General features: G+C 44.3%; 1 protein-coding gene across 6 annotated transcripts in view; it reads right to left on the reverse strand.

The window, feature by feature from the left end:
• The window catches only part of LOC128766240 (potassium voltage-gated channel subfamily H member 7-like), a 59852-nt gene that overhangs the window by 5250 nt on the left and 27750 nt on the right, over nucleotides 1–26852 (reverse strand). The window contains exons 4-17 of one of the 6 annotated variants that reach the window (XM_053877784.1): nucleotides 25541–26020; nucleotides 24955–24975; nucleotides 22999–23022; nucleotides 22060–22274; nucleotides 17358–17783; nucleotides 12541–12588; nucleotides 12357–12408; nucleotides 12112–12279; nucleotides 11555–11754; nucleotides 9664–9916; nucleotides 6374–6579; nucleotides 4488–4566; nucleotides 2731–3015; nucleotides 581–743 (exon numbers count right to left, since the gene is read on the reverse strand). In XM_053877784.1, the coding sequence (XP_053733759.1) occupies nucleotides 581–743; nucleotides 2731–3015; nucleotides 4488–4566; nucleotides 6374–6579; nucleotides 9664–9916; nucleotides 11555–11754; nucleotides 12112–12279; nucleotides 12357–12408; nucleotides 12541–12588; nucleotides 17358–17783; nucleotides 22060–22274; nucleotides 22999–23022; nucleotides 24955–24975; nucleotides 25541–26020 (2620 nt within the window). Of the gene's footprint in view, nucleotides 1–580; nucleotides 744–2730; nucleotides 3016–4487; nucleotides 4567–6373; nucleotides 6580–9663; nucleotides 9917–11554; nucleotides 11755–12111; nucleotides 12280–12356; nucleotides 12589–17357; nucleotides 17784–22059; nucleotides 22275–22998; nucleotides 23023–24954; nucleotides 24976–25540; nucleotides 26021–26852 lie in introns of all 6 variants that reach the window. The other 5 variants (XM_053877758.1, XM_053877748.1, XM_053877739.1 and 2 more) reach the window with 5 other exon arrangements.

Raw genomic sequence — 26852 nt, forward strand, 5'->3', positions numbered from 1 at the left:
TCGGCAACCCCTCCCACATGCAGCGGCCACACACATAGAGGAACAGCGCACCTGCAGCAGACACTCTACATTCACTCCTACAAAAGACTATTTTAAGGCTTGGAACGCATTATTTCTTTTTCCATTCATTGTAATGGGAAAAATGGGATTTTGAACAAATCTCTTCTCGAACGACCGTCTGGAACAGATTGAGAACCTAGGTACCACTGTATATGGCAGACGAATGGGTCCAGTGGAAACTGCTCCCACTTTTATCCGTGTTCATCCATGTTTTGTAACCTCCATACAAGGGAACACAGACATTTGACAGCAGGGATGGAGAGACGATGAAACCATCAAGAAACTGCGACACCCGGTCAAAAGTGTGAAAAGTAAAACCATGAGAAAGAGGAGCTTGGTATAATAAAACCATCATGTAATGAGATTAAAGATAAGGTGAGTGAGGGATTAGACAAACCAGGCCAACAGCTTCCACACCCTTCCAGATTGGACTCGTCGTGTCAGCAGTTTTAACGTGCGTTTGGGAATTATTAATGAGTTGAGTCTATTTAAGGGAACGCCGCTTGTTGTCGACACAAACCTGTTGAGGTGCTGCTGCAGCAGATCCAGCCGCTGCTCCACCTCTCCGTAGGTCAGGTCCGTGTCGCTGTCCTCCTCCCCAGCCGGGGTCTCTCCGCACCGGGTGGACTCCTCCGCCGCCTCCCGGGGATGTTGATGCACCCACTCGTCGGCACGGAGCTCTGCTTTTAGTGAGTAAACACGTCCGGTTTGTCAGCGTTTGGTGACCGACATCTTACACTTCTCAGAGCGAAGAGGACACACACGTGTGACTCTGACAGAGAACTACACACCGCCCTCATCTTTTGTGTTGACACGGTTGACAAGAGATTAAAAACAAGGCGTCCTGTTCTCACCGCGCTGCTTATAAGAATCAATATCACCGCGCCATTCACTCCGGCAGGAATCCTCTTATGGCTGACACCGCTGAATTATGGGATATTAGGATCAAATCAACACTGACACACTTTCTTCATCTCAGGGCAGAGTCACGCTGAGTTCCACTCAGCGTTTTGGGAACACAAGAGTCCCGCAGCAGTGCCACTCTGTTCATACTCAGTGACTTTGCATTTTTCAAGAGATTTAAAAGTAGTTGCTTCATGTTGGGAGAGTGAAGTTAGAGCATTTTTCCCACTCAAAAACATCTATCTGTCTGTCTGTCTGTCTGTCTATGCATCTATCTATCAAAGACCTTCTCACTTCTCGAAGGCTTAATGAAAAGCACTTGTTTGTCACTGATCATTTCCTCACTTCAATTGCAGTTGGAAAGTCACACACTCATTCTGAACTGAGAACAACAGTGAGACACACACACACACAGACTGAGATCTGACAGTTGAGTTACCAAAATTCACAACTGTTACAGGAACTTTTTCTTTTCTTTTTTTCTATTTAGAAATTTCCATCCTTCCATCCTTTCTTAAAAAATATTAACTTATATTTTCTATATAATTGTTTATTCATTTACATTTGATGATGTCAGCGCATGGCACTGACACATTTTTACTGGTACAAAACAAGCAACATTTCGTCCGTCCTACATTATTAGCTCCTATGACCTATGAACTCACTATGACCAGGTGAACTGACCCTGATTCTCCCTCAACTCAACCAAGTCTCACATTACACTGATCTCGTGATAAATGCACCCCACAAACACAAAACGCCTGAGTTCTGTTGAGCTCATCCACAACAATTCCTGCCACGATCCAAATGAACTGACAGCTTGAAATATGTACAGTAATTTCTGGACTTATACAATGCTACTTTTTTCTCGCGGTCTGAACCCTGTGGCTTATACAACGACACAGCTAAATATTTGGATTTTTACAGGCTAAAGAGCGACATCACATCAAACCGCTGAAATCACAGGCGTTTTATTTATCTTAAAGTGCTCAAAATGCGTTGTTATCGGCCCCGCCCACAGAGCCGATCTTCTGGAGGACCAGAGACGAGAAGCAGCAGCTGAGACCAGCTGTGGTGTCAGAACTTCGAATGCATGGGTGAAAACAGCGCATTTTGAACGGTTTAATGTCAATAACAGATGTGAGGAGTTGATGATTCCAGTTCGGAACATTGCACAATTTTTTTCATGAGTCAGTCTCCATGCTGGAGCACGTTTTCCAAACTAGTTTAGAAGTGATCCTCATGCATTTTTAAGCATGGTGCACCACTGCACCCGCGGCTTATAGACCACTGCAGCTTATGGATGAACAAGATGTATTTTCCTTCTTAGATTTAGTGGGTGGGGCTCTATCGTACAGAATTTACGGTAAATGAAAAACACACCTATAGAGAAAAAAGTGTGAAACCCTGTGGTGTCAGCAGTGTGACCAAGCCCACTGTCTGAGTCATGACCTACGATCAGACCGTGCGACCCCGGACGCAGTGTTTAATCCTCTCTATATTTTTCACTAAATGGGTTTTGAGTTTCACAGTGATGACACTTAATCCTTGTTTTGGTTTTTAATAGGTGTGACACTCTCTCTTTGGGTGCGCGGGGATTTTGCAGTTTTTACAAATTAACTTCGGAGCCAATTACTGTTCTAAAGCTTCATTTTAGAGGACGGGCCTGGGGATTTGCACCAAATTTCAAAGCAATCTCAGGAAGGTCGGTGTGGATGTGATGAAGACTTGTGCCACGTAACGGGTTCGTGTGGATGCAGACATCACCTTTGTACGTGTGGTTCTGCGCAGCATCTTGGATGTGCGCGTCTGGAGGGCCGCTGACCCCGACGCCCAGGGCATGGTCCCTCACCAGCGGGTAGCCCAGCACGCCTGAACACAGCGGCTTCTGCTCCTCTTCCTCTTCCCTGCCTTCCTCATCCTGCTCCTCGTCCTCCTCCCCGTCTCCCTCCTCGGCGGACTCCCTCCTCTCCTCGGCTGCTGAGGCGGCGAATATTCTCCTCCCCTTCTTGGTGGCACAGTAAGCAGCTGCTGACTCCTTGCAGTGGGATCCTGGAAAGGGAAATGCAAATCAGAGATTCCACAGGGAGAACAGCGACTCCTCCGCGTCCTTTGGGGCCGTTCAGCGTGGCATCATTATCTCTCACAAAAGGTAGCAAGGGCGTCGGGGTTCGTGTGAGGACAAACAATGCTGATGATGTATTGCTACGTTGTCTACCATGAATGTGTTTACAAGTCAGAACAGATACATCAAGTGTAAGTCAATTTAGCTCTGTCTGGGATCATCTGAAAACATGAGAAACAGGCAGCCACTCCGCTGAAATTGACTTAGAGACGCACACACCGTTGTAGTGTAGTACTTTGGGGCCGTGAGAGATGGTCATATTAAGACGGCTTGTAACCATGGTGACGGTTTTATTTCCCTGATTCTCAGCTACACTGCTGCCATGAGGCCGCATCTCTTCATCCAAACTCTCTTGGCTCTTTGATGTGAAATTACAGTGGCAGTGATGGCGAACGACTCGCGGTTTGAGGGGAGCAGGAGTGTTGGGTTCATCACCAGCAGTAATTTGAACGTTCTTGTCGGTGCTATGTGAAACTATCAGTTGGAAACGTCACCTCAGAAGAAAGCGGTCCTGTTCGGATTGTTCAATGGAGCCAGAGCAATCCAGTGCTGATGTAAACTGATGTGAAGTGGATTGTAGTCACACTGCCATTTAAGACAGACCTGGGCAAAGTGCGGCCCGGGGGCCATATGCGGCCCAATGCCTGTTTTTTTGGCAGCTTTTTTTTGTTCTTTCCCTTTTAGTCATCACTACCACTTATAGCATGCTCTTGTTTAAAGACTACATTTTTCATTGGCCATTTTTATGTGTTTTCTTGTTCCTCAAAATACACTGAAGGAATATAGAAAATATATTTTGAAATAAATTGCCTTCTTATCTTGAAGGTCTGGTCCACAATTATGTTATGTTATGATCTATATTCAAATTAAATGCATATAAAATGAAATATTTCAATAGGTTTCACGGCATATTTACACTTCTTAATATCCTTATTTACATTTAATCTTTTTAGGCTCATTTTGTCCTTGTTAGTTAAGTATATATTTGGGATATTTTCCCATCATGTTTTATAGTCATCGCTGTCTTTCTTTTTGATGTTGGCCCCTCACAACTTCAGGAAATTTATTTGCCCACTTCAAGAGAATCAGACACACAGCCTCGCACATGATGGGGCATCACTCTCAACAACTAACTTGGTTACCCCCCGTTTCCAACTGGAGCATAAATGCAAGTGTAGCAGTGCACTTTTTCATAAAGAACGAATTGTTTTCAATCTGTCAATTTCCGCTGGTAACATAGCTGCGCTACTGCGCCGCTGCTTCAAATCAGCAAGGACTCTATTTATTGAGGAGCGACAAAATAAACAGAGCCAAACACATGAACATGACATGAGATTTCCGAATTCGGAACCCCTCAGTTTAGCATCAGGGTGATTCACCAAACAAAAAGCACACAAACCTGTGGAAGACTTCCTCCTGTAGGACACTCTCTTTCGACAGTTGACGCCATCGATGTCACTTGTTTGCATGTACGGCGTCTATGGGGGGAAATACGTGGCGGATTGAGAACATCAGAACTGAAGTCACAACCTTCCCTTTAACTACCTTGCGCTGATTTACATTTCAAAGGGAACAGAAGTGCCAAAGTAAGGCTGATGTTATTGGACTCACCTACCATCTGAGGTCGGCAGGGAACGATGACACTGATGAATAATAATGATCAACCATAATCCCTTATCAACTGTAATGACTTTCCATTCACAATATATCTCCACTGCTTGTGCATGTTTCCAACAACCTTTGGTGTCCAAGAAAAGCACCCAGAGAAGGCAGGCCTCCACCAAGCAGCTCATATGGCAATTTTCTCCCTACATGTCCTACAGCAGTAAAACTACAGTGGCACCTTGGTTCTCGACCACCATCCGTTCCAGACGGCCGATCGAGAAGCAATTTGATGGGAATCTGAATCGATTTTTCCCATTAAAATTAATGGAAAAAGAAATAATGCGTTCCAAGCCTTAAAATAGGCTTTTGTAGGAGTGAATGTAGAGTGTCTGCTGCAGGTGCGCTGTTCCTCTATGTGTGTGGCCGCTGCATGTGGGAGGGGTTGCCGAGTGAGTGATGTCTCTCCAGAAGTGAAGAGGTGCCCGGTGCGTGTCCAGCTCTGAATGTGCGCTTCTGTGCAGTTTGGCTGTGACAAAGTCATAAACCAAGTAAGGCTCTGTCCCAGACTCGCCTCATCCCTGTCCCAGCTCCAGGACATCAAACCCTGGAGTGCTCCAGCCTCGGAGGTGTGGAGAGCGAGCGCCTCCCCTGTGACACTCTATCAGGGTCCAGTGTGGAGACAGGAAAGGTTTTACACCTCAATATGAAGAATAAACAGCCAGTAAATGTAGCTAACGGACACGTCTGCATACAGAGGCTGCGTTACACACAATAACAAAGCGCGTCGTGGGTCAGCTGATTGGTCCGCGCACGTTATGTTTTTTCCGGCTTTTTTCGGGGGCGCTCGAGTTCTGGATTTTCGTTCGAAATCAGAAGCAAGAAAATCTCGAAAATTTTTTTCGAACTACGATTTGTTCGAAGTGTGGGACATTGGAAAACTGAGGTACCACTGTATTTGCTCTTCCAGCATTTGAAATATAATTGAAATGGGACAGCAGGTGGCAGTAGCGCTCTGGAACGCAGCAGGAACTGAGCTGGTGCTGCAGAGTCAAAGTCTCCAGGATCCGCCAAAATCTAATCATCTGTCCCTGCGCCATCATCAACAATCGTCAAAAATCCCATCGTTTATCTCGTTGTTTTGCTAAGAGACAGAGTCAAAATGTAACCTCCTTAGCAGAGGTAACAAATGAGGGCGAGTTACAGTCTCTTGAGAGGAAAAAAGGCCATCGACCATTAATATAAATCTTGCACATAAGTCACAGGCTTTACACAACGCTCAATATATCAGGATAATGGCCCACAGCTTGTCAATACTGCCTTACCCACGCAGGCTGCTTGCTGAATACATGCTCGGCCGCTCTGGTCTGCACAAGAAGAAAGATGTACGCTTGCGTCAGAATTGAAGCAATCAAAATCAGGATGAGTCCAGTCAGTTTAATGACTGTGAGGTACCAACACCAACATTTTAATTGCCTGACTCTAAGTGCGGCGCACACGCATCAATTTCAGGCACCGCACTGTGCGAGTGTGGCCAAGTTTCTCGCTTCACTGAACCAGTGCACAGACTGTCAGGATGACTTGAGTCAAGGATACTATATCCATAGCGTCGTCACCACTGGCCAAACCCAGTGCTGTTCCCTCCGCGATCCAGGGTTATCTAATGTGGAGTGAATGGCTCACCTTAGCGTTTTCATCGCGCAGGTCGAAGGTTAGCTCCAGGTTGGTGAGGAAGTGGTCAGCAAACTCCGGGTACATGTCCAGAACCTCCAGAATCTCCTCCCGCTGAATGGTGTGGAGGTCGCAGTAGCTCAGGGCCCGCACATCTGCACTGGACTTCCCCGGCTTGGTGAAGAGATGCATCATCTCTCCGAAGATGTCGTTCTTGCCTTTGAAAACACAAAGGAAAATCAGATCCGACAGACTGCGTGTTGACTCAAGAAGAGCCACCTGCCGGCTATATCACCTTATTTAAACTGAAGCTCTTTTCATGTCTTGAAAATATTTGTATAAGAATTTCAAGTCCATTCAGAGTAGTGGAAACCTGGCCATTGTGTAGCGAAAAACATCCCTGAACCAAAGCAAACAGATGTTTTTGTTTGCTTTGGTTCAGGGATTCCTCCATGTTTGTTGTTGTTGTTATCATCCTAGCTGCCACGTGTCTTGTGCATCAGTGTGATCAGTGGACCAGGAACTCCTGCACTTACAAAGGTTCCCTGTTGTCTGGAGAGCAAACTGTTCAATTTAATTCAATTAAATGCTTTATTTCCTTGTAATTAATGATTCGTAATGAACTAGTTAGACTCCCACCACTACTTTTAACATCAAGCTAGCTAAAGCTGTTCCTGAATGAATCACTTGTCGAATACAGAACAACTTTCAGTGGTTGGTCTCTTCTTTTAGAAAGGTTAGAAAAACCGCACAGACAAAAAAAGTAGGCAAAGATTCCATAGGAAAAGTGCTGACTTGCATACAACCTCCTGCTTCTTGCTCAAATTGACCCCAATGTGTCAGTGGACGCAGCATAACCCCATTGGCTAGCCAAATATAGCCAAAACACATAAACACTCACGCAGGACGGACCTGCAGCTGTGCGAGGAGAGCAGTCCAAATTCACACACGGCTCATAGCTGGATAGTTGACGCGTGCCTGTCACCCACTGAAGTCCCCAACCTGGCTCAACACTGCCTCATCTCTTTTGTCTTCTCCTCTGCCTACATGCTCAACACCCTCTTGCTTTTGTTCCCATCCATCTCCATTTAAGAGCAATCGCAGTCTTCTCTTTTTTTCTTCTCCCCTGCCGCGTTTCCCCTCGTCCCACCGAGTGTCCTCCCCCACACATCTCTGGCCGTCCTTTGTTCGAGGCTTGGTTGCAGCAGCCATCACAGTTTTCTTTGTAGTAAGTTATTAGAACATCCCCGAAGGAGATCTCAGCTGCCTTGCCTCTGCTCAAATGTAGCCTTTTTATTTTGTGCTGCAACGTTACTTTCACTTTAAAAGGTGAGTTCAGGCAGCTGGGAATGACTAATGGGTTCTTTTTAGCTTTGTGTACGAGAACTATGTCAACAGTGCATTCAACCACAGGCTTGGTTGAGTCAACAACAAGCTGCTTCAATCACAGACGGCTTGTACTGAAAGGAAGCGTGAACCTGTTCCTCAGTCAGTTATGATTCAGCACCTTGGTTATTGGGGATGTGCAAGTAGCATGACTGATCACATGACTCTGTCTCATCAATCATTCAAGACTAATTATTTCGTAAGACCCACACACATCCAGTTGCACTGCAGTTCATATTGGAACCATCTTTGATATGTTTCAGCAAGAAATATTTCATCAAATGTCAGGAACTGGAGCTCAAGACGTTCAATAATGTATATATACAATAAGACCATTATATATAAATGCTAAAACACAAGCGGAGAGGAAAACCAAAAGTACAACACGGGCAGTGGTGACTACAGATGGGTAGATGACACATCATGAAACAGTGTTGCAGGGTTCAGGAAACAGTGTCCTAATTTTCTAGATGGCGCTCTTGGTTTAGAAATGATGTCATGTTTCATTGAATTAGTGGTTCAAACTCAGACAGTGCCACCTGGTGGAAAATCAGGACACTGTTTCATGAAACCTCATTTACACATCACAAGAAGAATTCGAAGAACAGATCAATCGAACAAGTCCTGTACACTGTAGAATCAACTATCATGTCTGCTAATTGATTGTGTGTTCGGCGCCCCCGTGAACCGACGTGACTGTACTACATCAATCACTGTCAGAGCCAGTAACCACACAATAAAATCAATTAACAAATGAACCTTCAACACCATTCTCTCAAATCCCTGCTTCAGCTCTCTGCAGCTTTCTAGACAGATTCAAAAACTCACATCAATCTCAACGCACAGCTGCCTCTTCAACTGTTTCAACTCATGAACTGTTACAGTTTAGGTGGGTTTCTGAGCGTGTCCTTTTTTTAACTGCAACCTCAGCACAAAGTTCCGCCCAGCACAATGTACTACAATGGCCAGGAAAGCAGAAATACCTTGGAGCTAGTGATGGTATTGAAGGGTCAATGAGGCTTCATGAAACAGTGTCCTGATGTTCAGAGCCCACCAGATGGCATTGTCTGCAGTAAAATGTTTGGACTAGAACAACCATTTCAAAGAAACCTCACATTGTTTCTAAACCAAGAGCGCCATCTAGTGGCCTCTGAAAATTAGGACACTGTTTCATCAACACTGCAACACATCACTACTTTCAACCCACACATTGATAGTGACACAAATCTTTGGCATTTTGCCTCAAGAACTTTGTCTTTTAGCATGGATTCAATCGTATGACCATGCAATACTACTGCTATTAATATTAATATTACCTTATATATTTATCAAGCTGAAAGATTCTCATTATTAGCCATGTGTGACAAGTAGTGCTGGGTTGATGAGGCTTCATGAAACAGCGCCATTATTCTCAGAGGCCACCAGACGGCCTCTCAAGTTTCCACATCATTTAAACACCAAGAGCGCCATCTGCTGGCTGTGGGCACTGTTTCCTGAAGCCTCACCAGCCCATCCCTATCACACACAGACCGTGCCAGATTAATGTCTCTACGTTGGACGGGAATCAAATGTTTCCAGTCCTGCAGTTTTTGCCAACACTTCCCAGGCAGCGCTTCACCGGACTGTCTGGCATATAAAGAAGTATGATCCGACACAGCCTTATTTGATGTATGTCATGTCTTGTGTCATCAGTTTGCTCTCACAAAGCATGATTTAACACCAAGTTAGATCAACAGAAACGCATCACTGAGAGCTTATGTTTTGCCAACTTGATTCTCAACCTAACCACGATCCTCCATTTTTGATCATCAGGGGAAACATTTGATTCAACTGTAAGCCTCATGCAACAACGGATAATAAAGTCTTCAGTTCATGCGGTTTTCATGACACAATATTAGAAGCATCATGAGACTTACCCAGGATGGCCACCACCACATCATCTTTGAGGATCTCAATGGAGCCTCGTGAGACGAAGTAGAGTGCAGTGAGAACATCTCCGCAGTGGACCAGAGTGTCTCCGGGGGGCGCGTGGGTGGTCTTAAACCTCATGGCCAGCGCTCGGAGGCAACCTTTAGTGGCGCCGCGAAACGCCTTACAGCCCTGGAGCAGGTTCTTGTTGAGGTGGAGGCAGATATCCGCCTGCAGGCACTCTGGGAAGCCCTTCAGGACCTGAGTGTGGTGGAAGCACGCACAAAAGTCAGTCTTCTGCTCTCAGTACAGCGGTTCAGATGTGGAAACTGTGTGTTGAATTTTGATTTATGGTGCTGGTCCAATTGGAGAGATTTTCCAGAGGAACTATACAATTGCCACTTGTGTTCTTTCCTTCTTCTCAAAGCTGAGTATGTCAGAACAGCCTGGGACGCTTTAGAAGCACAGCAACAGACGCGTGTTTCTCTTTGGACAAAAAATAAAGACACTGACATATAGAAGACTACAGAGAGGCACAAGCTAGTGTTTCCTTCTGAGGAGGAAATCCATTCATTAACACTACACACACTACTTCACTCCTGTGACGGCGCATTAACAAGTCAGAACCAAATACTGCACGGGTAAATATTGGACTGTCATTTCTTAAAGGTAAAGTTCTAACTGTTTACTGAGCCCAAGTGATCACAGTTCTTATGGAACCATCTGTAATTGATGCCAAAAACTTCAATCTTCTATCATTATGTTTTTCTACATGAGCAACTATTAAGTCCCACAGATGATTTGACTAGGTGAAACTGGTTCTCACCTATCTCAAGTGCATATAAATAAATGTATACACTTACCATTGCAGACAAAGATACAGTCAGCACTGACAAAAACAACTAATGGTCTGTGGACAACATGAACCAAATGAAAGGACCAGAATCTTTTCAGACTTCAACACCACGGCGATGACAACATAAGGCAGGAAAAAGGGGGCTTCGGTCACTTTTACACCAGAACATAGCTGGGACACAAAGACGAGCAAAGAAAAATCGCCTGAGATGTTTATTCTGGCTCCGACAGGCTCTTTTGTTGCTCAGAAGACACACTAATGAGTAGATTTGAAACGGAAAGACTGAACAACATTTGGCAAGCGCAGGTGCCGTCGCCGAGCGTGCAGCCAAGCCTCCCACGGTGAGAGGGAAGCCTGGCAGTGTCCGGCGAGGCTGTGCCCACTCTCACAGGCATGATTCACTCTGTCTCTGGTACCAGATGAATATCATGGCTTTGTGTTTGAATACACAGATTTCATGCACAAAGGGACCCCAGGGCAGGCCGCATGCACGTCTGGCAGTGAGACCAGCACAGTGCTGCAGCCTGCTGCAGCTACTTGCATGCACCAGTACATACTGTAAATCGACGGAACATCACATCAACTCTTTTCTGGTGACCAAGTGAATGAGGGTGAGGTAAATGGCCTCTTATCACGTGCAACAAAACCCCACAGTCTAACAGGATATGGAGGAGTGTTGAGGGCTAATATTTAACACAGCTAGAGGTTCTAAAACAGTCAGGTTAACAGTCGCTGTGTTAGCACATGTACCTCCTTCTCTTACCAGAGTGGTGTGATCATTCCATTTGGCATGAGGCAGACATGGAAAAGACAAACTTATATAAGTACCATGAACAGTTTTGTGACGCAATCAGCCGGAGTTACTGGACACAGAGGCAGTAACTGGGGCTTTGCACACGGCATCGGCGCTGATAATACACCCAGCTGATGACAAATAGTAAATTGCTCTGCAGTGAATTGTCAAGAGCAATTTGTTAAAACAACACGCAGGAATCAGACCGAAGGCAGGTGACTATTCACACAGACAAGGACGGCGTTCGTACCATATTCATGTCGATGCCGTTGGTGTACGACCAAGCGTGTTGGAAGTATTCCTCCAGCCGCTGCCGCAGTGGATTTGGGATTTGGTGGAAGCGGATGAACTCTTTGACTCTCAGCATCTGGAGATGATATCTGGCAGTACCTGAATACAACCTTTGGATAATGGCCGAGACGTTCCCAAAGATGCTGGCGTACATCAGCGCTGAAAGAGACGCCGGAAGGTCAGGTGAGTCGTGTTGCCAGGAGAAGCCACTTGTGAACTGCGTCCCCATTTTCAGAGCTCAGTCGTAAAAATGATTTGAAATTGCTTTGAAATAGGTTTTCAAAACCAGCGATTTTAGACCAGACAGTGCCATCTAGTGGCCTCTGAAAGTGAGGACACTGTTTCATGAAGCCTTGTCACCAGTTTTACCACATGAGTGCCGCAATATTTGTTCTTTCAAATTAGAAGCATCAATCGTAGTAACTCTATAAATGTTACAGACAGTGCATTAACCTCCTCAAATGATTCACATCTGGAAAGAACACAAAAGTAGGGGACCAATATTTTGTTACTCACATCCAATAAGCATGACGCAAATGGAGAAGATCTTCTCAGAGTTGGTGTTTGGGGAAACATTCCCAAAACCCACACTGGTCAGACTGCTGAAGGTGAAGTAGAGAGCTGTGACATACTTGTCTTTGATCGAAGGACCAGAGTTTGGGTCACTGTAGTTGTATTTTTTGCCTTAAAAAGAGAAAAAAAGTATCGCTAGATGAATGTGGAATTAGTCAAAACGAACCGAGAAAATCGACGGCAATTACCTATGGACACGCCCAAGTTGTCCAACCAGCCGATCTTGTGCTCCAAGTAAGGCTTCTCCACGTTGCCAATGGCGTACCAGATGCAGGCCAGCCAGTGAGCAATGAGGGCAAAGATGCACATGAGCAGCATCAGCACCGCAGCGCCGTACTCTGAGTAGCGGTCCAGCTTACGTGCAACACGGACCAGGCGAAGAAGGCGGGCTGTTTTGAGCAGGCCAATCAGGGTAGTGGTCTAAATCAGACACAAAAACACTCAGTCTTCATACGTGCGTAGCGTCAACAAGGAAAACAGTCAGCGTCGGTTAGGTTTGCGCTTCCATTTACATCGATTGTGCATCACTGATCGTGCTAAATCGTGCAAAACGGAGCTGGTGGGGGTTTCTGCGACCCAGCCCTCATTATCACCCAGTAATCCGCGGTGGATCCCAAGACTCAACAAAGCTGGGCAAGAATCTGAACAGCTATGTAAATGGGTCGTCCCCCGAAAGATGCTGCAAAGATAAAAATACACCGTCCAGACAGTCCAACTTAAGAAGCAGACATTGTGTAGTAGCAGCACAAAGTGGTGGACAAACACAAGACTGTGTGGAGGAGGTGAGATAAAAGGGCAAATCCTTTAATGATTCCAACCTTGTTACCGTTTTAGGAACAGACTTTTAAAGCAGAATAAAGCTGGTCCTGTTTTAAAGCGAATAATGAGCTCCTCATATCAAACAGCGCATTCATTCATCTTAATAAACAGAATATTAGCAGCATTACATTCATTTTAGCATGTTTTGCTTTTGTTTTTTCATCACCATAAGCATTGAGTTATTGTTGTCAAAATCTGTACAGTCAAGTTAAAGAATCAGGTCGCTAAATATCGCCAAGAAATGGACAGTTGAATTGGATCTGGATGGTGAGTCTGTTAGCAAGATCACATGAAAAGTGAAAGGATGAGATTCTCAGGAGATGTTGATGATGTTATAAGGAACAGATGAATACATTTTTGGGTGTTTGCTTGACCATCTTTTCCCAAATACACAGCCTTTTGAAAAATGTGTCCTGTCGTGTTGGGACAACAGCCACAAGTGTTCTTCTGTGTTAGCACAAAAGCATTCAATAGCTTCTGGAAAATAATGGGGAAAAATGACATTGTAAGGCAGGAAAACAATGTTGCCAACTTTACCCGGCCTGCACTGTGTTAAGGTTGGCGTACAGTTCCTAGTTTAACTTCTTTTGCATCACTTTATTCTAGTATTGGGGAGTTTATAGACGAAGCCCAGGGATTCATGATCTCAACTTACTTCACAACAATAATGATTCTTTGTGTGTTCACATTGTGGAGCGCATTTATTAGATTCTGCATTTAGGTTGAAGCCAGCTATTAACAAAGAGGTAACCCTCTGATCTGCTTGTTTGCGCCAACTATGAGTGTGTGTGGGACACGTCACAGTTCCCACAGTGTGAGCCAGTGGTTCAGCATAGATCTATAGTGTATAGAATGTGACCCAAATGATCCGTACAGGCTACACTTTTGCAGATCACCAAGTGAGAATCGTTCACAATCTGATGCCGTCATGTCGTCCGCCTGTATCTCCGGACGAGTTGGGTGAAATTGTATCATTTCCTACGACACACCTGACAGTCTCTCATGGAAAACACTGGTTCACACAACAGCACAAGGACTGAATCAAAGTCCTTCTGCAAAACATAACAACAAAACCCTCATGTCCTTTGGGGAAAAACAAAACTTGATGGAAGGATGCTGCTCCATCATTTCACCACTCTGACTATGAGGAGGACACTAAATGAACAAAGCAAAGCAATTAGCAGGTGGCGGGCTACTTTACTTTTTCCTGTGGAAATGCGGAAAGTAAATCACGAGGGACAAGACAACTCAGTCATGGTGAGGAAGCGGGCGTTAGCGGCTTCTGATGGGTCCATTAAAGCACCTTCTCCCTCCCAATCTCACCACTAAATCACCGCCATCATTCACTGGTTTGCATCCGGCTGGTTTCCCATTCCACCGACAACTGAGTGCACAGTCAATGAATCATATATGGAAACAGATGAGTTCTATTTTACCCACTGAACACACTGCGAGCAAGCGCCGCCTCGGGTTTTCTATCGCAGATTCTGTTTGAACAGCCACAGATGATAATGCATAATCCGGCCCACACAGCGCCACGCTGATGGAAATCTGGACTCACAGCATGTAAGAAAGTGAGGAGGAAATTAACGATTTGGGATGGCAACCGGCTGCATCAAAAATTGATTCGTGAAATTCTCAGATTCTCAGTGTTTGATTTGTCAACTGCGCTTCTGACGGGAGTCGGGGAAAAGAAGAACAGGCTGTGGGAATAGACCCCATAGCAGGAGGCACCATCTGCAAGTAGCTGTTTCCAAAATCTCCTCTGATACAGACAACGTTTCGCGCTCGAAATGGAAGAGATTTGAAGACCTCCAGAGCAACAGTGAAGATGGCAAATCCATTGTTATCGGCCATCTTGTCTATCTATGTATCTATGCATGAACAATGCCAAATTGCTTAGCACATTTTTGCCACGTCGTGTCAGCATTCAAGCCCCTGGTGGTCAAAGACAGTACTTTGAGGAAATGAGAGTTGCACAAATACATTTTTTCACTAAAAGTTCAAAGACATTTTTTTGTTATGTGATGATTGTTCACACGCTCAAGCTGAGAATCCGATCAGTCAATACAGTAATGAAAATTGTGTGTCACCATCAACGGGTGGACATTCCCGTTGGGAAGATCAAGTATTACGAAACAGTATTGCAGGGTTGGTGAAACAGTGTCCTACTTTTCAGAGGCCACTAGATGGCGCTCTTGGTTTAGAAATGCAGTGAGGTTTCATTGAACGAGTTGTTCAAGTCCAAACATTTTACAGCAGACAGCGCCATCTGGTGACCTCTGAAAATCACGACACTGTTTCATGAAACCCCATCAACCCATCACTAGTAGACATCCTTGTCCGTGTCAAGCACAGCCTCATGAGTGTAAGCAAAGAGAGGTGAGTCACAAGGTAAGGTTGATGCCCAGGCACGGTTACGTGGTACTGAAGATGAGTGACGTATGGCGAGGAGAGCCCATGGTTGTCACTGCCACTCCTCAATATTCAGACTAAAAGACACTAAACAATAACCTCGGCAAGTATAAAGATCGGATTGATAAAAAAAAAACAAAAAAAAAAACGTTAATGATCTATATAAATGCCTCATGGCTTCCTTAAACAAGTGTGACTAAAGTGAGGGTGAAGAGAGGAGCAAGGCTGCTTTGGTTTAAATAGGAATTGGCTTCGAGGTCAACCGAGTCGTCATTAAGGCTGTGATCACTTTTATGCCGTGGAGGACAATGTTAATCTAAATAATATTTTCTTGTCATCCTTGAGAACTGGACCATGTAATTACTCTCAGAAGAGATGACTCACTTTCAGTCACATTCTACAGAACTTCAAGTTGATGGCACGTAACAGTCGACCACGATGAGTCGTGGTTGGCTTCTTATCCTCGATCGCAACGTGAAACCAAGTGACAAATGAGTGAGCCACAACATCACAAGCTGAAATAGCCCATGTTTTGAGATGGAACCTGAACAAGAACTGAAACAAATGAGCAAAATGATCTTTCTGTATTGTCAGTGACGGTTTCCAGGCAACAAAGGTGCACAATGGAACATCTAAAAATAATCGCTGTCTCTGCATAAAAAGCTAAATTTACACACCTTGAAGACCAATTCTGAAAGTGTGGCTGCTGTTTCAGCTTGAACCACAGAGCTAAAAATATTTTGACGACTCCTCTCATCTTAGCAATGCGAAGTTTGGACCCCAACTGTGGGGGACATATTTTGTCATGGCACCAGCCGCATTGTTTTCCTGAAGAAGACATATGAGGTGCCATGGCATCACTCAGCTGTCAGCTGCTTTATCTCGCCCTGACATTCACTGCCAGCCTGCTGACATGGACACCCTAACAGGAGCACACCTGGTGGTAAATAATGAATCAGCAGAAATAAAACAGCTTGTGAATTATTGTGTAAACCACACTCACGTAGAACGGTTTCTTGCAGGGGGGTAGCGTTTAGGAAAACAGAGACCTTTAATCGGACTTAGATTGCCTTGGGTGTTGCGGTTTTTCTCCGACGAAAGGAGAAGAGAGGGAAGATGTGACAGCCAAATGTCCGATTCAGTTAGTTTTCACTTAAACAGCCCCCCGCTCTGACTAGGAGAGAGGTGGGTTTTACATTAGGATAGAGAGCAAGTAGATGCTCTACTTGCTCGCGTGGGTAAGATGTCTGAGCCAGTCGGCTGGGTGTACATCCTGGCTACACAGCAGCATGGGCTTGTTGGGAACAAAACCAGGGAGATATCTAATGTGTTAACGCGGATTAATCCATTGTCAGGATTAATCGGATTTAAGAGAACAGCAGATTCTCAAGCCGTTTCTGCTGCAGCCCAATTGACAAGGCATTTGCCAGATGAAACTGTTGATACAGATGAAATCACAGCCGTTTTATTGACTGTAAAGTGCTCAAAATATGCTGTTTACACCTGCTTGTCTGCAGCTCCGCCCACCCCACAGAAGCGAAGCAGCAGCTGAGATCAGCTGTGGTGTCGGAACTTTCGGACACAAAGGTCAAAACAGTGCATCTTATGTCAATAAAAGATTTGAGGAGTTTATGATTCCAGTTCAGAACATTGCCCAGTTTGTTTCATGAGTCAGTCTCCATGCTGGAGCACGTTTTCCAAACTAGTTAAGAAGTGATCCTCATGCATTTTTAAGCCTGGCGCACCACTGACCTTTCTCCGGCGCTGACAGCACCACTGCACCCGCGGCTTATCGACCACTGCAGCTTATGTATGAACAAGATCTATGTTCCTTCTTATATTTAGTGGAAGGGGCTAATATTACGGAGCACTCTATAGTCCGGAATTTACAGTAAGGCCTATACTTTTCAATCATGTCACAAAGGATTTCCAAGAAAGAATTCACATGATCTTACCTCATCGGATCCTGAGCCGAAAATGAGCAGGTCAAATGGGATGGCAGCCACCATGTCTATGAGGAACCATCCTTTGAAATAGTGAATGGCAATCTTCGCGGGGTGACTGACCACTTCCTCGTTGATGTTAACGTAGGTGGTCCGGAAGTTAATCAGGATATCCACGATAAACATGATGTCCACGATGAGATCCACTACGTTGAGCGGCGAGCAGGAGTAGCCGCATTCTCGCCTTCGCTGCTCTTCGATGTCATTCAGAAGAAAGGCAGCAGAGTAGGGCGTGAAAATGGCAGTGTAAATAACCAGCAGCAGAATCAGCCAGTCCCAGACTGCTTTGAAGGGGCTGTAATGAAGGATGGTGCATTTGTCAATTCGTGGTGTTTGAAGTTTGTACTCTGGAAGGACGTCTGCACCCAGCGATAGAACCTGCAACACAACACAGATGAGCAGATCAGTATTGTTAGGTTGTTCTTGACCAGTTTGAGAAAACCCTCAATATTTTTTTTTTGTTTTTAATATCAGGCACCTTCCAATGTGTAATTTGACATCAAATTATATATTCAGGATGAATGACCACTTTCTTATTTATCCAACAAATCTATACAGGACAAAGGCCATTTATTTATTATTTTATTTATTTATTATTTTTTAATTTACAATATTCACAAACTTTAATCTCCTCAGAGTCAGTTATGCAAACAGATAAATCCCCATCACTATTGATAAACCTTTATATATACTGTGCACCCTGTAACAGCGGTCGGCACATTCATCAGACCGCTACGGACCCTGTCGCAAACCTGCTAATGTCACACTTCGAGCTGAGATACATACATTAATACAGTTAGTTTGGAAGCCAGTAGCTGGATATTAATGCCTCTTGTCCCTGTCAAATCTCTGCCTCTGCATCTCCTAAAGTGCACCTTCACTGCTGACAGATTTGGGTGTTCTATTCCAGTGGAAGCTAATGTAGCCGGGAGGTGCTAGCCTGAAGCAGACGTGAGCATCTGCTGGGTAGCGGCTCTCGTTTCTAACTCAGATCCCATGAAAGGATTCAGACTGCCAGTCTTCAGAGATGCAGTCTTACTCAAGAGTCACTGGTCTTCACCATCTTAGAGGAGATACACGTTTGACTTGTTTTCAGGTGGAACGCTGTGATCGAAGATTTATATTTTAAGAACATAAACATGACAGGATTTACTCAGACAGTCTAAGACATAAATGTAAATGTAAAGTCGGAATGAACATCTTTACCTCGAGCTAGAATATGACCTTTAATTACGCCATCCGTGGCTTAACAAAGGTCAGGAGAAGTTCATGTGTATGAATAATGACAGTGACATTGCTGCAGGAGTAACATGCTCCACACACTGCATGTCAATTAACGTTCCAACAAGAGCATACAACGCAGCAAAACTACTACATTTTCGATTGAGAAAGGTGCTGTAAGTGGTATGGTTACAGTGCGACTGAAACTCAACAAGTACAACTAGTAAGTTAAAGCAGCTTCTGCACTGAGAACTGGCTTTGGAAGGAAGACTCAACCCGAAGTTGAAAACCCTGTTGCTACGGCGACTTAAAACTACTCACTTGATCTACTAAGAATTTCAAACACTACATGCAGTTTGCAGAAGTAATACGAGTGACACAAGAGCACTGCTTCTGCCACAGAAGGCCATCACAAAAATGTATAAGGCACATTACTGAGCACATACCAAAAAACTGTTTGCTAAAGCAAGAATTTCATGAGCTAGCAGAGCAGGAAACACTGTTAGTCATGTTTAGAGCCAGAAGTGGTCTCCAAAGACTATTTAAACTAACTCCTGATGAGGATGAGCAGAAAAGAACTCCACTCCAAAATAAAGCTTAGGACAGCAGTTTGCAGGATAAATTCAGTCGAAGAATCCAAGAACGATGTGGATAGATGTTACAGTGACCTATCACTAAGAGCATTTGAAGTGGATATTTTGCTCATTTTTGTGCCATGGATCGGTCCTATGAGACTCTAAATGGATGTTGCGACGTCTAAACAACCCTAAGTTGCTCTCAGCATTGATGTATTTGCCTGTACAGTCAAGATGTCACATCCGCTGCTTCTGTTATTGCAGCTGCCATAAAGAGCTAAATAGCTTTTAACATCAACTTTACAGCCACGTCACGGACCATTTCCGCCAGGGACTTGCTGGCGATTATAGGTCCCGGCACAGGATGCGTTTATTCAGCGACGTGTCAGACAGTTCAATAGCCCAGACTCATCGGGCAATAGCTCCTTCACCGCTGATAATGGTGACCGGGAGCTTGAATGGAAAGTGAGTGCGGCAGCTCGGGCCGGCGACTGGCAAGGGCGGAGCCACTAATACAGAAGGTCACTGCAACAAAGAATATCGCTTTCCCTGCATTTCAGTGTCCGTTACTTGTTAGGCGATGTGTCACAGCCCGATGGTTTTCTGATCGCCTTGAAAACACCCAGAGGTTGAGGAGGGAGAGCTGTCACAGGAAACCTCTGCCCTCTCCGACTGGAGCGGGGTGAGATGCTTTTACCCTCTGATATGGGAAAACCTCTGAAATCGATCAGAAACCAAAGAGCAGAAAGAGAGAATGCGCTCCATTATTCATCAGCGCAGCACTTCATTAAAAGCAAGTGTTTCAAAGGCCTCTTTCATTAGGGTCAAATCTAAATCTGCAATCCTTGTGACTTTCCAAGCCACTGTACATCGATCCTGAAACCAAACGTCGCCTCCTATTGTACACGGCTGCCGCACTTTACTGTGTGATAATTATCCAAATTAAGGTAGCGACGACCGTCGCGGAGTAAATAAAACATCGCTTCTTAATTATTTAACCTCCAGCTATGCTCTCCTGGCGCAAATGAAGCCACTCTTGTGGGAGAATGGAAAGCCTCTCCTGCGTTTGGACTCACTTCAAACGCCATGCAAATGAGCTGCAAGCTTTCTCCTCTTCTCCTGTTGTTTCTGGTCCCTCACCATGAGCGTACTGTTCAAGACGGCGCTGGGTTGTGTCGCGTTACACCCGTCACTCACTCAGAAGTCTGCATGAGGCTTCAAGCCCTTTGGACAGCTCAACAAAAACAGCCATTCTTTACCCAAGTCCATTCCAGGCTCCTTTGTTGTGCCTTGTTACTCACTCAGAGGAGTTCGCAGTTGGTTTTAAGAGATCAGCTGTTCTGCTTTGTTTTTCTCACAGCCAGGCGTCTGGAGCTCTTACCGCGGACGCACTGAAGAATGGAAACTCACAGCCAACTGGACTTGTTGCAGCGCGGATGGTGCATTCAATGGCATACGCCGGTTTATCAAAATATTAGTGGTGGGACTTAATTTTATTTAATTTAATTGAACAGTTTGCTCTCCAGACAACAGGGAACCTTTGTAAGTGCAGGAGTTCCTGCTCCACTGATCACACTGATGCACAAGACACATGGCAGCTAGGATGATAACGACAACAACAAACATGGAGGAATCCCTGAACAAAAGCAAACAAAAGCATCTGTTTGCTTTTGTTCAGGGATGCTTTTCATGACACAATGGCCTGGGTTTCTACTACTCTCAATGGACTTGAAATTCTTATGAAATCGAAATTATTATACAAATATTTTCAAGATATTAAAAGAGCTTTAGTTTAAATAAGTTCATATAAAAACTTTAATATAGCCACCATCGTGATTTATTGTGCTGTTGTCAAACTGATGCAAAATAAACAATATTTTGTTGTTTAAATGTATGTATGGGTCCATCATTAGTTTCAGTAATATACCGAATTCATTCAAATTGAAAAATGTGGCTTCTTGTGGCAAATATTCATAAACCATTCATTCATTTTTTAAATCCAATCCCAGTCCTACAAAATACACAATAAGCATGTAACATTTTGCTCCTATTTCCAGGGATGATAAACTGATCCACTGAAAGAGGTTTTGGTCTGCTTGCTTGTTATTTTGAGGAAAGGCCAATGTTGCACTCTGCTTTCTTCTAGTATTCTATTGCTTCGGCGACTTGTTAAAAACAAAACATGACAAATAAGCTGCATTAAGCAGAGGGCCAAGCACCGAGAAAGCATCCTTGTGAACTGATAACTGCTGTGCTGCGTGGCGACTCTCAGGGGTGACAGGCAAGGTGAGAATCACCTCCAACCCTGTCTGTAACTCTAGATATGCACCTTGAGCTCGCAACGCTGTCTGGCACAAGTAAGACTATCCCTGATTACGCGCCACAAGTTACAGACACCTCAACTGGTTTGCGTATCAAACCCCTTGGGTTACAATTAATCATCCATACACTGAGGAGAGGTTGAATGCATTAGCCCTGTGTCAAGCTGCAGGCCTGTGGGCCAGAACCAGCCCGCCAAGTCAGTTGAAGCGGTCAAAGTGAAATCTAGTTCAGTGCACGCCAAAACTTTTAATTTTCGGAAGCCCAGCCCTACAATGTGTTTGGAATATCAATTGGATTGTTTTTTCTGTCCTGGTTTTGCCTGCACCTTTGAGCCATCCAAGTTTTTCTCTCCTTGCTATCCCTTCTTGTCTTCAGCAATCGTTTTGGACCTAAATTCATTTTCATTTCCTGTTAAAGAAGTGGCTTTTTCCTTCGTTCCCTTGTTTGGTGACCTCAAACTGATGCTGAGAGTCGGCCCAATGCAAGTGAGTCGACAAAATGGAGCTAACAAGAGCATCGACGGTGTATCTCTTCACCTGTGTGACTTTGTCCGTTACATTATGACTGCGATCCTTCACTTTGGGTGCGATGATGGTTTTCTCAGACGACGGTGGGGACGGACACTTTTTCTCGTTGTTGGCCTCGGAGAAGTTGAGTGTGATGAGAGGGATTTTGTTGATGGTGCTGTACTTGTTGAGATTGGAGTCGGAGGTGGAGCCTAGCAGGCTGGACTTGATCTGGCTGAGTGGCCCTGAACAGAGAACGGACAAACACAGGGTGTTAGACGAAATCAACTGGGAGGGTGGGAGAGTCCGTGCTGCTCAGCGTAGTGAACAGTCTGGTGTCTGGGACTGCTGTGACATGGGGGTTGAATATGGGTTCGCTTTTAATTCTGAAGTGAGTTCAAGCAAAACACAACACAGAGAATACAACACACTACACGGCTGATACTGAAATGTAAACTCGACATCCTCCGGTTGCCTCGTCTACAATGAACGGGCCTTTCAAAGTTTCTCATTAAAAGATAATGAAGAACACTGTAGATGAAAGGAAGGAATGATTCAATGCACTATCAAAGGACACAACTTCACGCACTGTGGGAAAAGTCATTGCATTTAAGCAGAACCGTTACTTGATGAGGTATTCACGTGAACATCTTTGCGGTTTGTCCCTACGGAGTTAAGAATCACAGTGGAGCATTCAACAGAAGATAAAAGACACAACACCACACACTGGCATTTTCATGTATGATAAAATATGATAGAAATGCTGATCCGACTGTGTGACCAGACACTGGAGGGTTGTGCCGTTGTACCCGGTTTCACAAAGTACAATGGTGCAGTGATTGAGAGTCAAGGACAAGGAAGCAGACAGCTGAGGATGAAAGATTGCATGCGCAGCTGCGGTATATGCCACATTCAGGATACATCATGGCAGTCATCAAAAATAACTTAAAGGAAAAGCTGAAGCCATACCCCCTGCCATCCAGGAGCGAGACACTGGCAAACCAGGAGAGAGAAGAGAGAGTAAAGGGGAAGCATGGAATTATGGAAGGCTGGACTGAATGGAGGGTCGTCAAGGGAACAACATTTGCATTCATCAGACAAGGCAAACATGTCAATCTGGGGCGCTCAAGGTGGCGCTGCAGCTGCAAACGTATGGACACCTTTTTATCTAAAATAAAAATGAGTTATCTGCAAACTGTAAATTGTTATTGTTCGGGGATGGACATGGATGACTAAGACATCAAGAATAATACAAGTTAATTTTACTTTTTAAAAAAGATTAAGCTTCGTTCAGAGCCACATATCATTTAAGCCGCTACCTTTTTTACATGCTTTGAACTCTCTAAAATCCTACCAAGCTTCACGTTACCAAAAACATCTAGCTTCATCACATCAGACCAATAAAATGATCACTGTTTCATTGACAATAAATTGCTCAGCGTGCTGCTTTTGCCAATGTTTGCAGTGGAATGAGTAAATTTTAGGACATTTCTACTCATTGTTGCAGTATTTTTTAATCAATTTTATTGTATTTCTAATCATGTTATTTATTTATTTTTTACTATATTTCCTTTTTATTTTGACATCCATTTTTCTTTTGTTTGTTGATTGTGTTATTCTGTCAAGTGTAAATAAAGACAGTCTAATTTAATGTAATATACAACGAGTTCCGCCACTGCAGATCTGACGGGCTGTTGACGCAAAGTGCTGTCAGAACAGCTTTTCATGTCAATGTTCTTAACTTGAGTCGCTGCAGCTGTGGTTTATGTTATGTGCAGCAGGCTTATTAAAATGTAGTGGGAGTGGCTTATACTCAGGTGTGTTCAATAGTCTGGAATTTACAGTATTTGGCAGTTCATTTGATAGATAATGCTGACTGCAGTTGATTTCAATAGAGCTTTGTGGGACACTTTTTGGTCTTTTGAAATGGGACCAACAGATATAAGGTGTTTTTTTTTTCAAACAACGCCCTTCCAAAAACAAACAAAACAAAAAAAAAGAACATAATGCAGCCAATCTAGAGTTGGAAAAGTTTTGACATTTACAAAATTAGCAACTATAAAAACTAGTTTAATCATGAGACGTAAGTCTCTCTCTGATCTGCAGCCGTCCTCACCCGGTCCGTCTCCTCATATGTCTGGCTGGAATGCACAACTCGAGATTTTTCCGTTAAAAACATGGCTAAAACCGCCATGTTCATGTCCATCTCCATTAAATGCGATACGTGATATTGTTTGTTTCCCCTTCACTTCACCACATTTGACCATGTGAGAATTCATCTTTAAAAAGAGCTCATTTTTCTGAAGTTGTTTCAGAAAAGCCGCTGCTAGAATATTTGCTTTAAAAAATAAATCAAGACTTGTACCATTGATGATGGAAAAATCTAATATTCCACCTACTCTTTCGGGTGTTTTCAAGATATTGTGACGCCACACTTCGTAACGTCATACTGTGCGGTGGAACATGCAGCAATTACACCTCTCAGCAGCAAGGCTGTGGGAAAGCCATTAACAGGAATGGAAACACGCTCCTGCTTCCTTCCATTCAGTAAAAACATTGAACAGAAGCAGAGGTTGCAGACAGTAGGGTTTTTTTTTTCTCGCCTTAAAAGCTGCGTTGATTTCCTTCAATGAACAAAGTAAAGGAAGAATGCTTTGCGTCATGCAGGCTCATGCAAGAGTCAGTTTGTTTTACCAAGACCGCCTTTGGGAAACCGGTTAAAAGACCATGTGCTCGGAGATTCACTGGCTTATAGGTTTAAGGTGCGATTGTGCTCTGAGAGATAACCAACTCACCATCAGTCAACCACCGAATCGCATTCATGTAAAGCTGTAGTCACAGATTCATGCAACAGACATGCTGCAGTGCGTGTAGTATCCGACAGGGGTGTTTATTTAAGATTCAGATGCAACAGATGGCTGTTACCTTTGATATTGCGGCCATTGTCTGCGTTGGCAGCCGCACACCATTGGGGAAAAAGAAAGACAACGAACAGCAGTGAGAGAAGAGTTTCTAAAATGACAAACGGTGGCTTGCAGCGGACCTCTACTGCTGTCCCCATGAACAATTCATTAGCGTGAAGGAGACATATTACTGCGACTGCCGGTGGGAGCAATTGAATGAGAAAATTGTGGATGAAGATACTGGAGAGATTGGCTTGGAGAAACAGGGGCGGTCTGGGGCGCTTCTCCTATCAACCAAATGAGGGCCACAAGGCTAATGACTGAATTGGACAATCAATATCACAGTGTGGTGACTCCGCATTATATTGCTCGCAACTCTGGCATGCCAAATCCCATTTCATTTGGGGACCCAACGGGAGCAATCGTAACTAATACAGCAATTTAGCCAGTGTTTAAAGCAAGCAAAGTTCCAAATGTCTGGGGATTTAACACATTTTATCCTGTTGTCATGATGAGCAAGTGAACTCTAGTATAATTCTTTTTATATTTAATGAAAGAAAGTGGACACAAACTTTTATCCCTTACGGGAGATATTAAAAAACGTCTACCTTCGCTGGCATGTCGATCCCGAAACGGCATCTTGGAGTTGGATCTTAATCCTGCCATGTCATGTATGGAGGAGGCACGGCGAATACTGCACACACTTTCCCTGGAGGGGGTCGGGGTGAGGCCCGGGATTGACGGAGCAGTGATGAGCGTGTCCTCCTGACTCTGGTTTTGTGTCCGGACGGCATTTTGATCTGGGTACATCCGGTCCCAGTTTCCTTTGGGTGAGGAGTGATCCAAAGGCCCAGACACCGGGGTGGAACAGTGGCTTGGACCAATGAGAGCACGGGTGTCATTGGCGTATGAGGGGCTGCAACTCTCACGGGTGGTGGGAAGTTGGTAATCATGTGTGGCCACAGAGCCATCGCTGTGGCGCGGGGAGTCCACCATGACAGCATCAGGATCCTCCTGGGGCAGGGACTGTTTGCTGATTCCCAGAAGAGGTAAGGCCGGGAAGCGAAATCGGAAGAACCTTCCTTTCCCTGAGGGACAAAAGCAGGCAGAATCGGCATCACATTAATTCACACAGATATCAAAAGATAGGTCTGATGTCAGAAGGGAGGGGCGATATGGACGAAAACCCTAAATGTTGTAATTTCGGCAATAACAATAATTATCACAATAAATACATTTTCATTCTATTCCATGTGTTGTACACTACAGTCTCTGATGACACTTAATAGTGGCATCTCCAACAAAACTAAGCGTAGAGATGAGAAATTCGATGTTTCACGTCTCTGGTAGAACCAGGTTGTGTCTGCCAGTTTTATTTAGGGGTTAAATCTGTCTGTCTGCTGTATCTCATGTCTCTTTACAGTCGACTTTAACTATGGAGCAGTCTGGACACAAATCCTGGATGCTATTGAAGAAATGTGAGAAATAATGTGAATAAATAATCATTTAGTCATATTCTATTCTCCAAATCTTCATACAAACTGTCAGTTGTTTGTCTTGTGTGATGAAAAACCTTTTCACAATTCTCTCTCCTACAATGGCTGTTTTTCATTGCTTATTGAAGATTTCACTCATACTTTGACCACTTTAGAATTTGTTGATGGTCCCTAACTGATGCCGGAGCATAGCATAAACGCTGCCTGTGTGAGTGTGTCCACAATCAGTGAACCGTAATCGGGGACGCAGATGAGTACGTGACCGCAAATATCGGAGCGGAGCTCCGTCCAATATCCAACTATTTTCATCACCATGTTTCGCTGAGGCGCCAGCGCAGCGGGAGACCTTCATGTGTTGATGTGAACCAAGGCAGACAACCGTGTCAGAGAACCTATGAGGACCACTCCATCTAATACAATAAAC

The sequence above is a fragment of the Synchiropus splendidus genome, chromosome 1 (genome assembly GCF_027744825.2).
Source record: "Synchiropus splendidus isolate RoL2022-P1 chromosome 1, RoL_Sspl_1.0, whole genome shotgun sequence".
NCBI lineage: Eukaryota > Metazoa > Chordata > Actinopteri > Syngnathiformes > Callionymidae > Synchiropus > Synchiropus splendidus.